This window comes from Ascaphus truei, chromosome 14 (genome assembly GCF_040206685.1).
Source record: "Ascaphus truei isolate aAscTru1 chromosome 14, aAscTru1.hap1, whole genome shotgun sequence".
Lineage (NCBI taxonomy): Eukaryota > Metazoa > Chordata > Amphibia > Anura > Ascaphidae > Ascaphus > Ascaphus truei.
The window spans coordinates 56,627,902-56,644,113 of record NC_134496.1 but is presented as its reverse complement, the minus strand read 5'-3'; the positions used below and the strand labels follow the sequence as shown (position 1 = coordinate 56,644,113).

The 16,212-nt window shown below is 48.0% G+C and overlaps 1 protein-coding gene across 8 annotated transcripts in view; it reads right to left on the bottom strand.

Moving 5' to 3' along the window:
• OPA1 (OPA1 mitochondrial dynamin like GTPase) overlaps positions 1–16,212 on the bottom strand; it is an 80,985-nt gene that overhangs the window by 40,525 nt on the left and 24,248 nt on the right. For all 8 annotated transcript variants that reach the window (XM_075571097.1, XM_075571100.1, XM_075571098.1 and 5 more), the window contains 13 exons: positions 11,814–11,900; positions 11,544–11,657; positions 11,145–11,225; positions 10,735–10,809; positions 10,328–10,399; positions 10,153–10,252; positions 9,134–9,264; positions 8,786–8,858; positions 7,796–7,868; positions 6,895–7,010; positions 6,132–6,196; positions 3,034–3,110; positions 790–955 (listed from right to left, as the gene is read on the bottom strand). In XM_075571097.1, the coding sequence (XP_075427212.1) occupies positions 790–955; positions 3,034–3,110; positions 6,132–6,196; positions 6,895–7,010; positions 7,796–7,868; positions 8,786–8,858; positions 9,134–9,264; positions 10,153–10,252; positions 10,328–10,399; positions 10,735–10,809; positions 11,145–11,225; positions 11,544–11,657; positions 11,814–11,900 (1,230 nt within the window). The remainder of the gene's footprint in view (positions 1–789; positions 956–3,033; positions 3,111–6,131; positions 6,197–6,894; positions 7,011–7,795; positions 7,869–8,785; positions 8,859–9,133; positions 9,265–10,152; positions 10,253–10,327; positions 10,400–10,734; positions 10,810–11,144; positions 11,226–11,543; positions 11,658–11,813; positions 11,901–16,212) is intronic.

Genomic DNA, 16,212 nt, shown 5'->3' with positions numbered 1-16,212 from the left:
TTAGCGGCACACAGATACACAAACAGATCACGCAGGTTAGCGGCACACAGATACACAAACAGATCACGCAGGTTAGCGGCACACAGATACACAAACAGATCACGCAGGTTAGTGGCACACAGATACACAAACAGATCACGCAGGTTAGCGGCACACAGATACACAAACAGATCACGCAGGTTAGCGGCACACAGATACACTGTAACAGATCAGACCGGTTAGCGGCACACAGATACACAAACAGATCACGCAGGTTAGCGGCACACAGATACACAAAAAGATCACACAGGTTAGCGGCACACAGATACACAAACAGATCACGCAGGTTAGCGGCACACAAATACACTGTAACAGATCACGCAGGTTAGCGGCACACAGATACACAAACAGATCACGCAGGTTAGCGGCACACAGATACACAAACAGATCACGCAGGTTAGCGGCACACAGATACACAAACAGATCACGCAGGTTAGCGGCACACAAATACACTGTAACAGATCAGGCAGGTTAGCGGCACACAGATACACATAGGCTGCGTCCATAGACAATCCGTGGGCGTGTCTATGGGCGGGCCACTGACGGCACGGAAAAAAACGTTTTGACTGATTTCACGCGCATCGCGCGCCCCCTCCCGCTTCTGCGTGCACGCACGCTGTATAGACGCGATCACTGATTTTAGGCAGTCTGATCGCTCAGCGGTCTGCCCCTCTATGGACGAGCCTAACAGATCACAGGCATGTTAGTGGCACACAGAGATAAACTTTAATAAATTATTGTTAATCAAACCTCTACTGCTTTATGAGGCAACTGCTTGTCTGTCCACTGTTTCAGTTTGATGTCCACAGTGGTGTTAAAGGTGCCTGAGCTCACGGACTGAGCTGCTGGGAGGTAGATGTTCTCCATCACATGGGTAGAGACCCGTTCCCACAGAGTCTTCTGAAGGATCTCTTCCCTAAAGTAAATCAAGGACAATAGCAGAGAAGTTAATGCCCATGCATGCTAGGAGAAGGTCACCTTTAATATGTCTGTGTTGTTGTTCACTTGAGGTTGTATTTACCTAATTTTAAGACCTGCTAAGGAACAGATGATTGTTATTATTCCCTGATATGTAAAACCATGGAATTCAAAGAGGGTGCATATTATTATGTAGCAACCGAAACCTTCCTGTACCTAAAGAATATCCATTCATAATGGACGAGGTCAGGGGTCAGCAACCTGGGCTCTTTCTGCTCCTACTCATGGCTCTCTGCAGGTTGCTGACCCCCAGCTGCTGCCTCTGTCCCTCACTATTCTGCCGGTGGTGCGGGGGGCCCGGCTGGCACTGGTCAGGCCTCTTGTTGCCACCGGACCCGATGTCTCCACAACTGCTGGCCTCTCTCTCTCCTGTACTGTCCCACGCCGCAACTTCTGGCGCGAGCCGTCACAGAGCCTGACGACCCCACAAAAGAGAGGCAGGCAAGCAGTTGCGGAGACGTCGGGTTCGGTGGCAACAAGAGGCCCGACCAGCGCCAAATAAATAAAATATTGATAAACCAAACCAGGGAAAGTTCAAAGGGAATCGAAAACAGCAATGTGTGTGTATATACAGTATTTGGGGGGTGGGTTAGTGTGTGTTTATTTGGGGGGTAGTATATATGTGTGTGTGTGTATGTGTGTATGTGTGTATGTGTGTACTTGGGGCAGTGATTTCCAACCTTTTTTGTTTGGAGGAACCCTTGAAGTATTTTGAAAAATCTAGGGGAACCCCTATCTGGCTGACACATATTCGGCCGCGCTTATAGTGCTGACGACGTCGCGTCAAATCGAATGTATTGCCGCCGTCGCGTGTGCTTATAGTAGGAGTGACGTGACGGCGCGGTCGCGATCGCTAGAAGTCACTTCAATTTGATTTTCCAGCGACCGCAGCCTGATGTCAGCGTCGCCGGCACTATAACCGCAGCCTTATGTCAGCGTCGCCGGCTCTATAACCGCAGTCTGATGTCAGCGTCGCCGGCACTATAACCGCAGCCTGATGTCAGCGTCGCCGGCACTATAACCGCAGCCTGATGTCAGCGTCGCCGGCACTATAACCGCAGCCTGATGTCAGCGTCGCCGGCACTATAACCGCAGCCTGATGTCAGCGTCGCCGGCACTATAAGCGCAGCCTGATGTCAGCGTCGCCGGCACTATAAGCGCGGCCTTAGGTAAATTTCACACCTCATGAGCTCCGTTTATTTACCACCCTCTACCCATTTATTTCTCTCCCTTCTGTCTCACTTACTCTCCCGCCTCCCGCCTTGCATGTATTTCTCTCCCTTCTGTCTCACTTACTCTCCCCCCTCCCGCCTTGCATGTATTTATCTCCTCTGCGCCTCACTCCCGCTTTTCCTCACTCACTCCCCCCTCTCTCCCCCCTGCCTTCCGTCAATTACCCCACTCACTCTATCCCCCCACAAAATACATACCAAAAAACACCACCCCCCTAAATAATAGTTTGGGTTAATGCTGGATTTGGAGGTGTATTATGCTGCAACACTATAAAACCCAGTTAGATGTCAGCTTCTGCTAAACAAGGCCGTCACCTGCTAACCTGTCTACACACATCTCACACACGCCATACTGCCGGTGCCAACAAGAAAGAATTAATGCCAAAACGTGGAAATGTTGCCTCCACGGGACTAAATTCCACAGAAGAAACGAGAGTGCGAGTGAGAGTGCGAGTGCGAGTGTGAGTGCGATGTGGGCTTCTCACGGGAGCTCCTCCATGGAATACAGCACAACTGGTTTACGGGGGCTGGAATATATCTGTAGGGCATGGCCAACAGAATGAGCCATTGCAAAGCACTAGACAATATCAGGTTGTGATCTGCTTAGGAAGTAGGAGGAGGAGATTGGAGATCAGTGGTCACAATTAGACTTATAAAGAGAAAGCATTGGGTTATGTGTAAACATCCCTCTGTAAATATTTTTAACTACACAATTTCCAGACCACATGAAAATGAGGCTATTCATAAACGAAGGAGAGAAAGAAATATAATTGCAGATAATTACCAGTGCTTTGGTGTAACCTGGCTAAGACTTATAACCTCGTCAAGGATCTCATTCTTTGCTTTTTCAAACAGTTCATTCTAAGAAGAGAAACAAAAATGGTAAAAATATGATTACAATGCATAGAGACAACGCCTCACCAGCACCACCAGGCCCGCAATGCCTCACCAGCACCACCAGGCCCGCAATGCCTCACCAGCACCACCAGGCACGCAATGCCTCACCAGCACCACCAGGCCCGCAATGCCTCACCAGCACCACCAGGCCCGCAATGCCTCACCAGCACCACCAGGCACGCAATGCCTCACCAGCACCACCAGGCCCGCAATGCCTCACCAGCACCACCAGGCCCGCAATGCCTCACCAGCACCACCAGGCCCGCAATGCCTCACCAGCACCACCAGGCACGCAATGCCTCACCAGCACCACCAGGCACGCAATGCCTCACCAGCACCACCAGGCACGCAATGCCTCACCAGCACCACCAGGCCCGCAATGCCTCACCAGTACCACCAGGCCCGCAATGCCTCACCGTCACCACCAGGCACGCAATGCCGCACCAGCACCACCAGGCACGCAATGCCTCACCAGCACCACCAGGCCCGCAATGCCTCACCAGCACCACCAGGCCCGCAATGCCTCACCAGCACCACCAGGCCCGCAATGCCTCACCAGCACCACCAGGCCCGCAATGCCTCACCAGCACCCCCAAGCACGCAATGCCTCACCAGCACCACCAGGCCCGCAATGCCTCACCAGCACCACCAGGCCCGCAATGCCTCACCAGCACCACCAGGCCCGCAATGCCTCACCAGCACCACCAGGCCCGCAATGCCTCACCAGCACCACCAGGCCCGCAATGCCTCACCAGCACCACCAGGCCCGCAATGCCTCACCAGCACCCCCAAGCACGCAATGCCTCACCAGCACCACCAGGCCCGCAATGCCTCACCAGCACCACCAGGCCCGCAATGCCTCACCAGCACCACCAGGCACGCAATGCCTCACCAGCACCCCCAAGCACGCAATGCCTCACCAGCACCACCAGGCACGCAATGCCTCACCAGCACCACCAGGTACGCAATGCCTCACCAGCACCACCAGGCCCGCAATGCCTCACCAGCACCACCAGGCCCGCAATGCCTCACCAGCACCACCAGGCCCGCAATGCCTCACCAGCACCACCAGGCACGCAATGCCTCACCAGCACCACCAGGCCCGCAATGCCTCACCAGCACCACCAGGCACGCAATGCATCACCAGCACCACCAGGCACACAATGCCTCACCAGCACCACCAGGCACGTAATGCCTCACCAGCACCACCAGGCCCGCAATGCCTCACCAGCACCACCAGGCACGCAATGCCTCACCAGCACCACCAGGCACGCAATGCCTCACCCCCACCAGGCCCGCAATGCCTCACCAGCACCACCAGGCCCAAAATGCCTCACCAGCACCACCAGGCACGCAATGCCTCACCAGCACCACCAGGCACGCAATGCCTCACCAGCACCACCAGGCCCGCAATGCCTCACCAGCACCACCAGGCCCGCAATGCCTCACCAGCACCACCAGGCCCGCAATGCCTCACCAGCACCACCAGGCCCGCAATGCCTCACCAGCACCACCAGGCCCGCAATGCCTCACCAGCACCACCAGGCACGTAATGCCTCACCAGCACCACCAGGCACGCAATGCCTCACCAGCACCACCAGGCACGCAATGCCTCACCAGCACCACCAGGCACGCAATGCCTCACCAGCACCACCAGGCACGCAATGCCTCACCAGCACCACCAGGCACGCAATGCCTCACCAGCACCACCAGGCACGCAATGCCTCACCAGCACCACCAGGCACGCAATGCCTCACCAGCACCAGGCACGCAATGCCTCACCAGCACCACCAGGCACGCAATGCCTCACCAGCACCACCAGGCACGCAATGCCTCACCAGCACCACCAGGCACGCAATGCCTCACCAGCACCACCAGGCACGCAATGCCTCACCAGCACCACCAGGCACGCAATGCCTCACCAGCACCACCAGGCACGCAATGCCTCACCAGCACCACCAGGCACGCAACGCCTCACCAGCACCACCAGGCACGCAATGCCTCACCAGCACCACCAGGCCCGCAATGCCTCACCAGCACCACCAGGCCCGCAATGCCTCACCAGCACCACCAGGCACGCAATGCCTCACCAGCACCCCCAAGCACGCAATGCCTCACCAGCACCAAGCACGCAATGCCTCACCAGCACCACCAGGCCCGCAATGCCTCACCAGCCCCACCAGGCCCGCAATGCCTCACCAGCACCACCAGGCCCGCAATGCCTCACCAGCACCACCAGGCACACAATGCCTCACCAGCCCCACCAGGCCCGCAATGCCTCACCCCCACCAAGCGTGCAATGCCTCACCCCCACCAAGCTCGCAATGCCTCACCAGTACCACCAGGCACGCAATGCCTCACCACCCCCACCAAGCGCGCAATGCTTCACCTCCACCAAGCGTGCAATGCCTCACCCCCACCAAGCGTGCAATGCCTCACAACCCCCACCAAGCTCGCAATGACCCCCACCAAGCTCGCAATTCGACGATCAGAAAATCTAAAATATCAGCTGAGATTTTGCCTGAAAACAACCATCTTTAGCATATAAATGAAAGACGAGAAAAAACGTCCCTCACCTTGTAGACCCGAGTGCAGAAACTATGAGGGACTTTTTTCCTCTTCTTTATTATGAATAGAGTTCCCTTTCTAGCACCCTAATGTAAATTAAGCTGAGCGGATTATTGGATCACAAAATACATATATATTTGATCTTTAGCATAAAAAATAAAAAAAAGAGAAGAACTCTATATCAGCGGTGCGCAAACTGGGGGGCGCGACCATCCGGGGGGGCGGGAGATTTGACTGGGGGGTGAGGGGGAACCGGGGCAAGCAAGACAGGGGGCGCAGCAGCAAACGTGTGCTCCCCTGCTCTATATTATACAAATTGCTTGTATAAGTGAAGAATTCCTTGTCTTTGCTTTCAGCCACAACATATAACGTAGAGGAATATATTGCGTGGAGGCGTGCGCGGCGTCTGTACGTTACCCGGTCAAGCTCACGCAGGCGAGGGAAATTATTCTTCCATTCCGTCTCAAGATTAAAACGAGTTGCTGTGGAAACACAAAAAAAACTTAAAAGTTATCAAAATCAACCGGATCTCATAAGCACACGATACGGACGCCATGACACAGCGCTCCCGTTTTCAAAAGATGATGGCTCACTGTGAAACAAAACACTAAAAAGCTTAGCTTGCCAGCCCTGCAGGGTACGGTCTTCCTTTCATGGTCACTTACAAAGTTATATTTATTGATGTCCGAAAATGCGACACAGATAAGTAATGACATATTAAAATAACTGACAGAATCGGAGATGGATAGATTTGTTATCCATATTTACACAGTGCCTAGGTAGAACTCAATCTCATTATATATTATTTGTGCTACACAGTAACTGTCTCTGTACGTTCTTCCTACCTATCAATTAGACTGTAAGCTCTTTGGAGCAGGGACTCCTTTTCCTAAATGTTACTTATGTCTGAAGCGCTTCTTCCCCTGACGTGTTATTTGTATTATTTGTTATTTATATGATTGTCATGTATTTTACTGCTGTGAAGCGCTATGTGCATTAATGGCGCTATACCAATAAAGACATACATACAATATATAATTATCCACGGTCATAGAGATCAACGTATCCAAAGATATCAAAGAACCAATATAAATAAAAGACAAATTCCTTCCTGACCCACAAGTGCTTGGATAAGGATGGAACGGGAGCACAACGTTAATGATTGGCTCGTTAAGGTTACCTTTAAAGGCATCAGCTTGTTGTTCAACAGACTCTCGTACCATTTTCCAAAAACAGTCAGACACCGCCAGGCTTAAATTCTTGGTGGTCACCTGATGTGCTTTAAGCATCCCTTTCCTAGCAAGGAAAAACAAACATTCGTAATAACCCTACCATTTATTTAGCACAACGTTTGTATACGTACAACATACATAAGGAGAAGTGGAGAGGGAGTGGCTCAGTGAGTAAAGACACTGACTGGCACTGAGAGTTTGAAGCTTGAAGGGGAGTCTGGTTCAATTCCCGGTGTCGGCTCCTTGTGACCTTGGGCAGTCACTTTATCTCCCTGTACCTCAGGCACCAAAAAACATAGATTGTAAGCTCCACGGGGCAGGGACCTGTGCCTGCAAAATGTCTCTGTAAAGCGCTACGTACAACTAGCAGCGCTATACAAGAACATGCTATTATTATTATAAATAATGTCGTATTACAGAAAGATCCTGTTTACAGTAATTCGACTGTTTTAGTACGGGAGGGACAATGACATCGGGCTGTCAGACCCGCCGGTGCCGACTGGGCAATTTGTGGTTAATTTATAGATCACCATCTCTGTTAATAATAATACTAATAATAATAATAATAGCATGTTCTTGTATAGCGCTGCTAGTTTTACATAGCACTTTACAGAGACATTTTGCAGACACAGTCCCTGCCCCGTAGAGCTTACAATCTATGATTTTGGTGCCTGAGGCACAGGGAGAAAAAGTGACTTGCCCAAGGTCACAAGGAGCCGACACCAGGAATTGAACCAGGTTCCCCTGCTTCACACTCAGTGCCAGTCAGAGTCTTTTACTCACTGAGCCGCTCCTTCTCCTTGTTCCCTGGAAAGGGGAGTGTGTCATTTCCTTTACAAGAAAACTTACTTCACAAGAGTAGATCCTTGAAAAAAGTCTTCTTCATAATCTTTAATGGAATCAATACTTTCATTGCTGTTACCTATTCAAAATATAAAATAAGAGAGATACAATAAGCGGTTTCCACATTTCCTCTCTCATAGAATCAGGTCTTCTGCCACTTCAAATGGACATGGTGCAGGACACAGCAATACCAGTAACCAACGCGCTCTGCTGAACGCCAGGCTGAATGTCTATCCAATTCAAAGTACAGGCATACCCCGCTTTAAGTACACTCACTTTAAGTACACTCGCGAGTAAGTACATATCGCCCAATAGGCAAACGGCAGCTCACGCATGCGCCTGTCAGCACGTCCTGAACAGCAATACCGGCTCCCTACCTGCACCGAAGCTGTGCGCAAGCGGGGAGACTATAGAGCCTGTTACAAATGCGTTATTTACATCAGTTATGCACATATATAATAATTGCAGTACAGTACATGCATTAATAAGTAGGAAAAGGTAGTGCTTCACTTTAAGTACATTTTCGCTTTACATACATGCTCCGGTCCCATTGCGTACGTTAATGCGGGGTATGCCTGTAATTATCAGTACTGTACACTGTCTCCTCAGTGATGTCCCAAAGGATACACTGACCTAATGGAAGGGTATACCTTCATATTAAGGAATCCTTCTCAGACAGTTAAAGGTATTTAAAGAACAGGCGAGTTATCTATTCTTTGAGCACATTCCATTCCTGCTCTGTTCTTGAAATTCAAAACTTTGTCGCCAAGGAAGTGCAATAAATACAGATACAATGTGGTTTGTTTTTCAGGGACTGCTCCTTCCAATACACACCCTGTGGCAGTGCACACTTACAACAAGCCTGGTCCTGCTTGTTACAGTTTGGAAATGTTTAGGTACAGAATCTTCTAGAATAATAGGAATGCATATCTCAGGATTTCTCATGAGAACGGGGACCATTTCATGTTTAGTTTTGACCATGTTTACGTCGCTTACCTTTCCCTGTAACCACAGCAAAGTATCCCAGAGCCTTCATTGGAAACAGTTTACCTTCAATGATTTGCTGAATCTAGAGACAGAAAGCAGGCTATTGGAAAATGTGCATGCGCAGTCCATGCATACTGCTACTACTACGCATTCATTTACTAGTCAGAAATGTCAAACGTAAACCAGAAAACAAATAAAACCCGGATTAGAACAATATTCCCTAAAAAACTACCACGGTTTAAGGATTTTAGGGAACAAAGTGCATGGATATTTATTCAGGCCGTACAATAAAATAACACAAAATACATTATATCCCAACTTAAACCAGTCCTATTAGAAATAAAACAGACACCTTACCCGATTAGGACTAGCTACATTTTTCTCAGCAAGATCTACTTTTGTTAAGACGAAGATGGTGCGTCTCCCGTGTGGATCCATTTGACTTACAAGGTCAGTGACGATGCTGCGCTCTGCATCCACAGACCCGTCTACAAGAGCGAGACAAAGTTCCTGAGAAACTTCGTACAAAACTGTACAGGTCATTAGTCACTCCTCCCTTTCATGTCTCTATCAGACATATCGAGCCTTCTACAAACATCACAAATATAAGCCATCTGAAGAATAAGTACAACGTTTAGCCGTTTCTGGAGTCGTCCGCGTAATCTTTGCAGTGAGGAGTATGGTGCAATTGGCAAAGCAACCACGACTTTAAATCGCCGGAGGACTATACACATACAGTAGGTGTGTGTTTCATCCCCAACACGCTGTACATCTGAAGAGAAGACTGTAGAAGCATGTATAACACTGAAGATCTGTCGTTCTATTGCATGACCTCAACACTTACAGGCCATCATTAAATTCTACCCTTAATGGTGAACCAGCTATCTTGTGTGGTCATGAAGGCTTCCATAGAACAGCCATGAAAGGTTTTCAAAGTTAATTAATTGAATCATATAACTAAAACAGGAAACAAGTTTATAACAAGTACATACACACACACCTAAGTGCTGCACAATACACAATACTACATTATAATCGTCACGGTGAAGAAAGAACCCTAAAGAATCAATGTTTAGGGAGTCTATTTCTCCTCTCTCTATTATACTATTGAGTCTTAAGATTCCTGTTTAGTGACATTGGTCGATTTGGCACAAGAACAGGGGGCATCCCAAATGAAGGTTCAATGCTATGGACACTGAGCCCCTGGCCCCTCACATTGTGCAGGGTAGCAAGCTAGCCTGGTTTAAAAGCGGCATCAAGAGAATACACAGAGAAGCTTCCGCAATAAGCTTCACAGCTACAGTAATCATTGCAGTTAGGTTAAGAATGTACAGCTCCACTGTGTATGTATATTTTACCAAATGCTAAACAATTACCTTGAATACATAGAATGATTGCATTTGGGTTCTGCATATAAGCCTTGCTGATTCTGAAGATCGTTTCCTTGGTATCTGGTGCCATGCCCGATGTTACAGTCTAATGGAGAAATAACAAAGGTTCTCATCACATCTATCAATAGGAAAAACAAGATCACATGTTTGTGCAACTTACACTGATGACACCTGGGAGATCAACTAGCACCATCCTCTGAATTCCAGGGCCCTTCACGCTTAAGGAGATGGTCTGTAAAAAACAGACCGGTATCGGTTATCGGAGATGCACCGGAAGCTCAGAGCAGCAAATACAACAGCACGGTAAGTGAAAGGAACGGCAGGGGCACGGCAGCGGCACAACAGGGGCACGGCAGCGGCGCGGCAGGGGCACGGCAGCGGCGCGGCAGGGGCACGTAATGTATGGAAGTGTACTTTCCCAAATCACTTGGTCACAAACAATGAAAATATACCCCATGTAATTCATAGGTCAAGTGTATTTCTCAATTGTCCCAGTTATTTAGTGCCCCCTTTGTGCTATTCCTCACGGGAGGGGGAAATACATGGGTACCGTGCCCAGGCTGCTACCTCAGGACTAACGGTTTGTCCTTCCTTTACACTTTTCCGCATTCGGATCTCTATTTCGTCCCTCAAAGCTGCCAGCTGTATAATAAAACAAACAAAAAAACAACAACGTGAGAAAATCTGATGGACTATATATATATATATATAATAATGCATAATACAAGGTATGTACATGATGCAGTCCCATGTTGCTGCTTAATACATCAATCTATATTCCATATTTGTGCTTGGCTAGTTAGCAGGTATTTTAGTCAATAGCCTCATTGCTAGGACATCTCCTGTAATTGTTCTTCCGTATATAGCCGATACGTCAAGCAACATGACAAAATACTGGGGATTGCGGGAAAATGAAAATAACACAACTGGGAAATCCCTGGCTGATTATTTCCATTATAAGAGTTATTCTTACTTACATCCTCCTCCTTGGTGAGGTCAAACTCCCGGGAACTGTCTTTAAATACAGCGACGTGGTGAGGGCCTTCACTTAGGGTAACCTTAAGCAACAAAACACAAAGGGGACAGGTCAGGGGGACAGGGCCTCTCGCAAGAATAACTTTATTTTTCAGACAATTCAAATCAAGGAGCAGAATGAGATCAGGCAAAGACGACCTGGTCACGATGTGCGCAGCACGGAATCTGTATCCTCTTTTAGTTGTATTCCCAGTATTATACTGAATTTATGATCTTAAAACTTCAGCTGTTACATTCTGTAGTAAACCAGCCATATACACTACCCGCAACAAGCAGCTTTCACGGAGCAGTTTAAGGAACTCTCCTATCTCCCATCTTATTCTGTTCTTCGTTAAACGTACCTTCACTGGAGAACGCGTCATCATCTCACCAGAACCTCGCGGGAAAATCCGGGCTTGTGCGATCATTTCCAGAACGCTGGTTTTTCCTGAACTCTGGTCACCAACTACAACCACCTTCAAGAAATAAAACTTTCCTGTTAAAACCATAAACCCCACAGGTCAGAGGCTGCGGACATACGTTGATTGTAATATTTCAGTAACAATGCAAACCTGTATTCATGGAAACGTGTCCCGCGTTTAAGCCCTGGGACAAATTATTTAGATACATACCCTTGGCAAATGGTCCTGGGTATTGTAGTTGGCATCGTAGTCAGAAAGAATGTCCAACACTTCAGAGTACATATCAATCAGGGATTTCTAAGGCACAAAACCAATGCGTCAGCTTGTGAAGAAGAGCGATGGGAACATATACAACAACATCGAAACTTTATTAACATGTGTGTATGGAACATTTCTAAATCCGTGTGTATTATATATGCGTGTGTACAGCTTATACTAAAAAGACATACACATGATCACAATCACGCTATCTGAACGATGCGGAATATAAGTAACAGCAGATGTAAAAACGGAGCGCTGTCACTGGAACTAGAAAAAGAGAAACTGAGAGGGCAAAAGCCTTAAAAATAAGTTAAAGGTCATAGAAGCAAATGTAATACCTTGAGAAAGTGCTTCTTGCATGAAACGCGTTGGTGGGGCGACACCTCGCTTTGTTTGTTTCTATGACCATTAAAAAACTTGTTTTTAAGGCTGATGCCTCTTAGTTTCTCTTTTTCAGGCTCCGTTTTTTCTTCTACCATTACTTATTCAATTTCTGTACGCAAGCACACTCGGGACCGAAGGATCGTTGGAGCTCGTCAAGGTGCTGCACTTACATGTGAATCCTTTATTTGACGCATTATCCTTATTCATTCATTCACGGAAGATATAGTGGGAATTTATCTTCACACTGCCTATGTTGGATTGAACTTTATGTTATACCTTTACATCTGTGCACGCTGAGGTTTTCCAGGCAAAAAAGTGTTTTCTACCATCATATCCTGCGTCAAGATTATATTCATCAAGGGTCCTCTTTTGGAACTAGTTTTCATATTTCGTGTGTCTTTATAGCTCTTAGCCAAACACAATTTTTCATATTTTGAAGCGGCACACAGCAGTGCATATACCGCGGCACACAGCAGTGCATACACCGCGGCACACAGCAGTGCATACACCGCGGCACACAGCAGTGCATACACCGCGGCACACAGCAGTGCATACACCGCGGCACACAGCAGTGCATACACCGCGGCACACAGCAGTGCATACACCGCGGCACACAGCAGTGCATATACCGTGGCACACAGCAGTGCATATACCGCGGCACACAGCAGTGCATACACCGCGGCACACAGCAGTGCATACACTGCGGCACACAGCAGTACATATACCGCGGCACACAGCAGTGCATACACCGCGGCACACAGCAGTGCATATACCGCGGCACACAGCAGTACATACACCGCGGCACACAGCAGTGCATATACCGTGGCACACAGCAGTGCATACACTGCGGCACACAGCAGTACATATACCGCGGCACACAGCAGTGCATACACCGCAGCACACAGCAGTGCATATACCGCGGCACACAGCAGTGCATATACCGCGGCACACAGCAGTGCATATACCGCGGCACACAGCAGTGCATATACCGCGGCACACAGCAGTGCATATACCGCGGCACACAGCAGTGCATACACCGCGGCACACAGCAGTGCATACACCGCGGCACACAGCAGTGCATACACCGCGGCACACAGCAGTGCATACACCGCGGCACACAGCAGTGCATACACCGCGGCACACAGCAGTGCATACACCGTGGCACACAGCAGTGCATATACCGCGGCACACAGCAGTGCATATACCGCGGCACACAGCAGTGCATACACCGCGGCACACAGCAGTGCATACACCGCGGCACACAGCAGTGCATACACCGCGGCACACAGCAGTGCATATACCGTGGCACACAGCAGTGCATACACCGCAGCACACAGCAGTGCATACACCGCGGCACACAGCAGTGCATACACCGCGGCACACAGCAGTGCATACACCGCGGCACACAGCAGTGCATACACCGCGGCACACAGCAGTGCATACACCGCGGCACACAGCAGTGCATATACTGCGGCACACAGCAGTGCATATACCGTGGCATGATAAAGCTTGTTCTGCACAAATATCCATACCGATACCGATACCGATACCGTACTTTACAGCTAAAGAGCTTTCAGTAAAGCACACAGGGAAGTGGAGCGGGATTTACACACGTGCACTTGAGGAGAATTGTTCCTTGCAATAGGCCTTACAGCAACGCTGCGTTTAGTACATTCATTTTTTTGCTTCCTCTAAAATACAACACTGTGGCCTTATTCTATCAGTGTAATAGCGCTGATTCTGCGTTACATGTGGCGTTATTCTATCAGTGTAATAGCGCTGATTCTGCGTTACATGTGGCGTTATTCTATCAGTGTAATAGCGCTGATTCTGCGTTACATGTGGCGTTATTCTATCAGTGTAATAGCGCTGATTCTGCATTACATATGGCGTTATTCTATCAGTGTAATAGCGCTGATTCTGCATTACATGTGGCGTTATTCTATCAGTGTAATAGCGCTGATTCTGCGTTACATGTGGCGTTATTCTATCAGTGTAATAGCGCTGATTCTGCATTACATATGGCGTTATTCTATCAGTGTAATAGCGCTGATTCTGCGTTACATGTGGCGTTATTCTATCAGTGTAATAGCGCTGATTCTGCATTACATGTGGCGTTATTCTATCAGTGTAACAGCGCTGATTCTGCGTTACATGTGGCGTTATTCTATCAGTGTAATAGCGCTGATTCTGCGTTACATGTGGCGTTATTCTATCAGTGTAATAGCGCTGATTCTGCGTTACATGTGGCATTATTCTATCAGTGTAATAGCGCTGATTCTGCGTTACATATGGCCTTATTCTATCAGTGTAATAGCGCTGATTCTGCGTTACATATGGCCTTATTCTATCAGTGTAATAGCGCCGATTCTGCGTTACACGTGGCGTTATTCTATCAGTGTAATAGCGCTGATTCTGCGTTACACGTGGCGTTATTCTATCAGTGTAATAGCGCTGATTCTGCGTTACATGTGGCGTTATTCTATCAGTGTAATAGCGCCGATTCTGCATTACATATGGCGTTATTCTATCAGTGTAATAGCGCTGATTCTGCGTTACATGTGGCGTTATTCTATCAGTGTAACAGCGCCGATTCTGCATTACATATGGCGTTATTCTATCAGTGTAACAGCGCCGATTCTGCGTTACATGTGGCGTTATTCTATCAGTGTAATAGCGCCGATTCTGCATTACATATGGCGTTATTCTATCAGTGTAATAGCGCCGATTCTGCGTTACATGTGGCGTTATTCTATCAGTGTAACAGCGCTGATTCTGCGTTACATGTGGCGTTATTCTATCAGTGTAACAGCGCTGATTCTGCGTTACATGTGGCGTTATTCTATCAGTGTAACAGCGCTGATTCTGCGTTACATGTGGCGTTATTCTATCAGTGTAACAGCGCTGATTCTGCATTACATATGGCGTTATTCTATCAGTGTAATAGCGCCGATTCTGCGTTACATGTGGCGTTATTCTATCAGTGTAACAGCGCTGATTCTGCGTTACACGTGGCGTTATTCTATCAGTGTAATAGCGCCGATTCTGCATTACATATGGCGTTATTCTATCAGTGTAATAGCGCTGATTCTGCGTTACATATGGCGTTATTCTATCAGTGTAACAGCGCTGATTCTGCGTTACATGTGGCGTTATTCTATCAGTGTAATAGCGCCGATTCTGCATTACATATGGCGTTATTCTATCAGTGTAATAGCGTCGTTTCTGCGTTACATATGGCGTTATTCTATCAGTGTAATAGCGCTGATTCTGCGTTACATGTGGCGTTATTCTATCAGTGTAATAGCGCCGATTCTGCATTACATGTGGCGTTATTCTATCAGTGTAATAGCGCCGATTCTGCATTACATGTGGCGTTATTCTATCAGTGTAATAGCGCCGATTCTGCATTACATGTGGCGTTATTCTATCAGTGTAATAGCGCCGATTCTGCGTTACATGTGGCGTTATTCTATCAGTGTAATAGCGCTGATTCTGCGTTACATGTGGCGTTATTCTATCAGTGTAATAGCGCCGATTCTGCGTTACATGTGGCGTTATTCTATCAGTGTAATAGCGCCGATTCTGCATTACATGTGGCGTTATTCTATCAGTGTAACAGCGCTGATTCTGCGTTACATGTGGCGTTATTCTCAGTGTAATAGCGCTGATTCTGCGTTACATGTGGCGTTATTCTATCAGTGTAATAGCGCTGATTCTGCGTTACATGTGGCGTTATTCTATCAGTGTAACAGCGCTGATTCTGCGTTACACGTGGCGTTATTCTATCACTGTAATAGCGCTGATTCTGCGTTACATGTGGCGTTATTCTATCAGTGTAATAGCGCTGATTCTGCGTTACATATGGCGTTATTCTATCAGTGTAATAGCGCTGATTCTGCGTTACATGTGGCGTTATTCTATCAGTGTAATAGCGCTGATTCTGCGTTACATATGGCGTTAT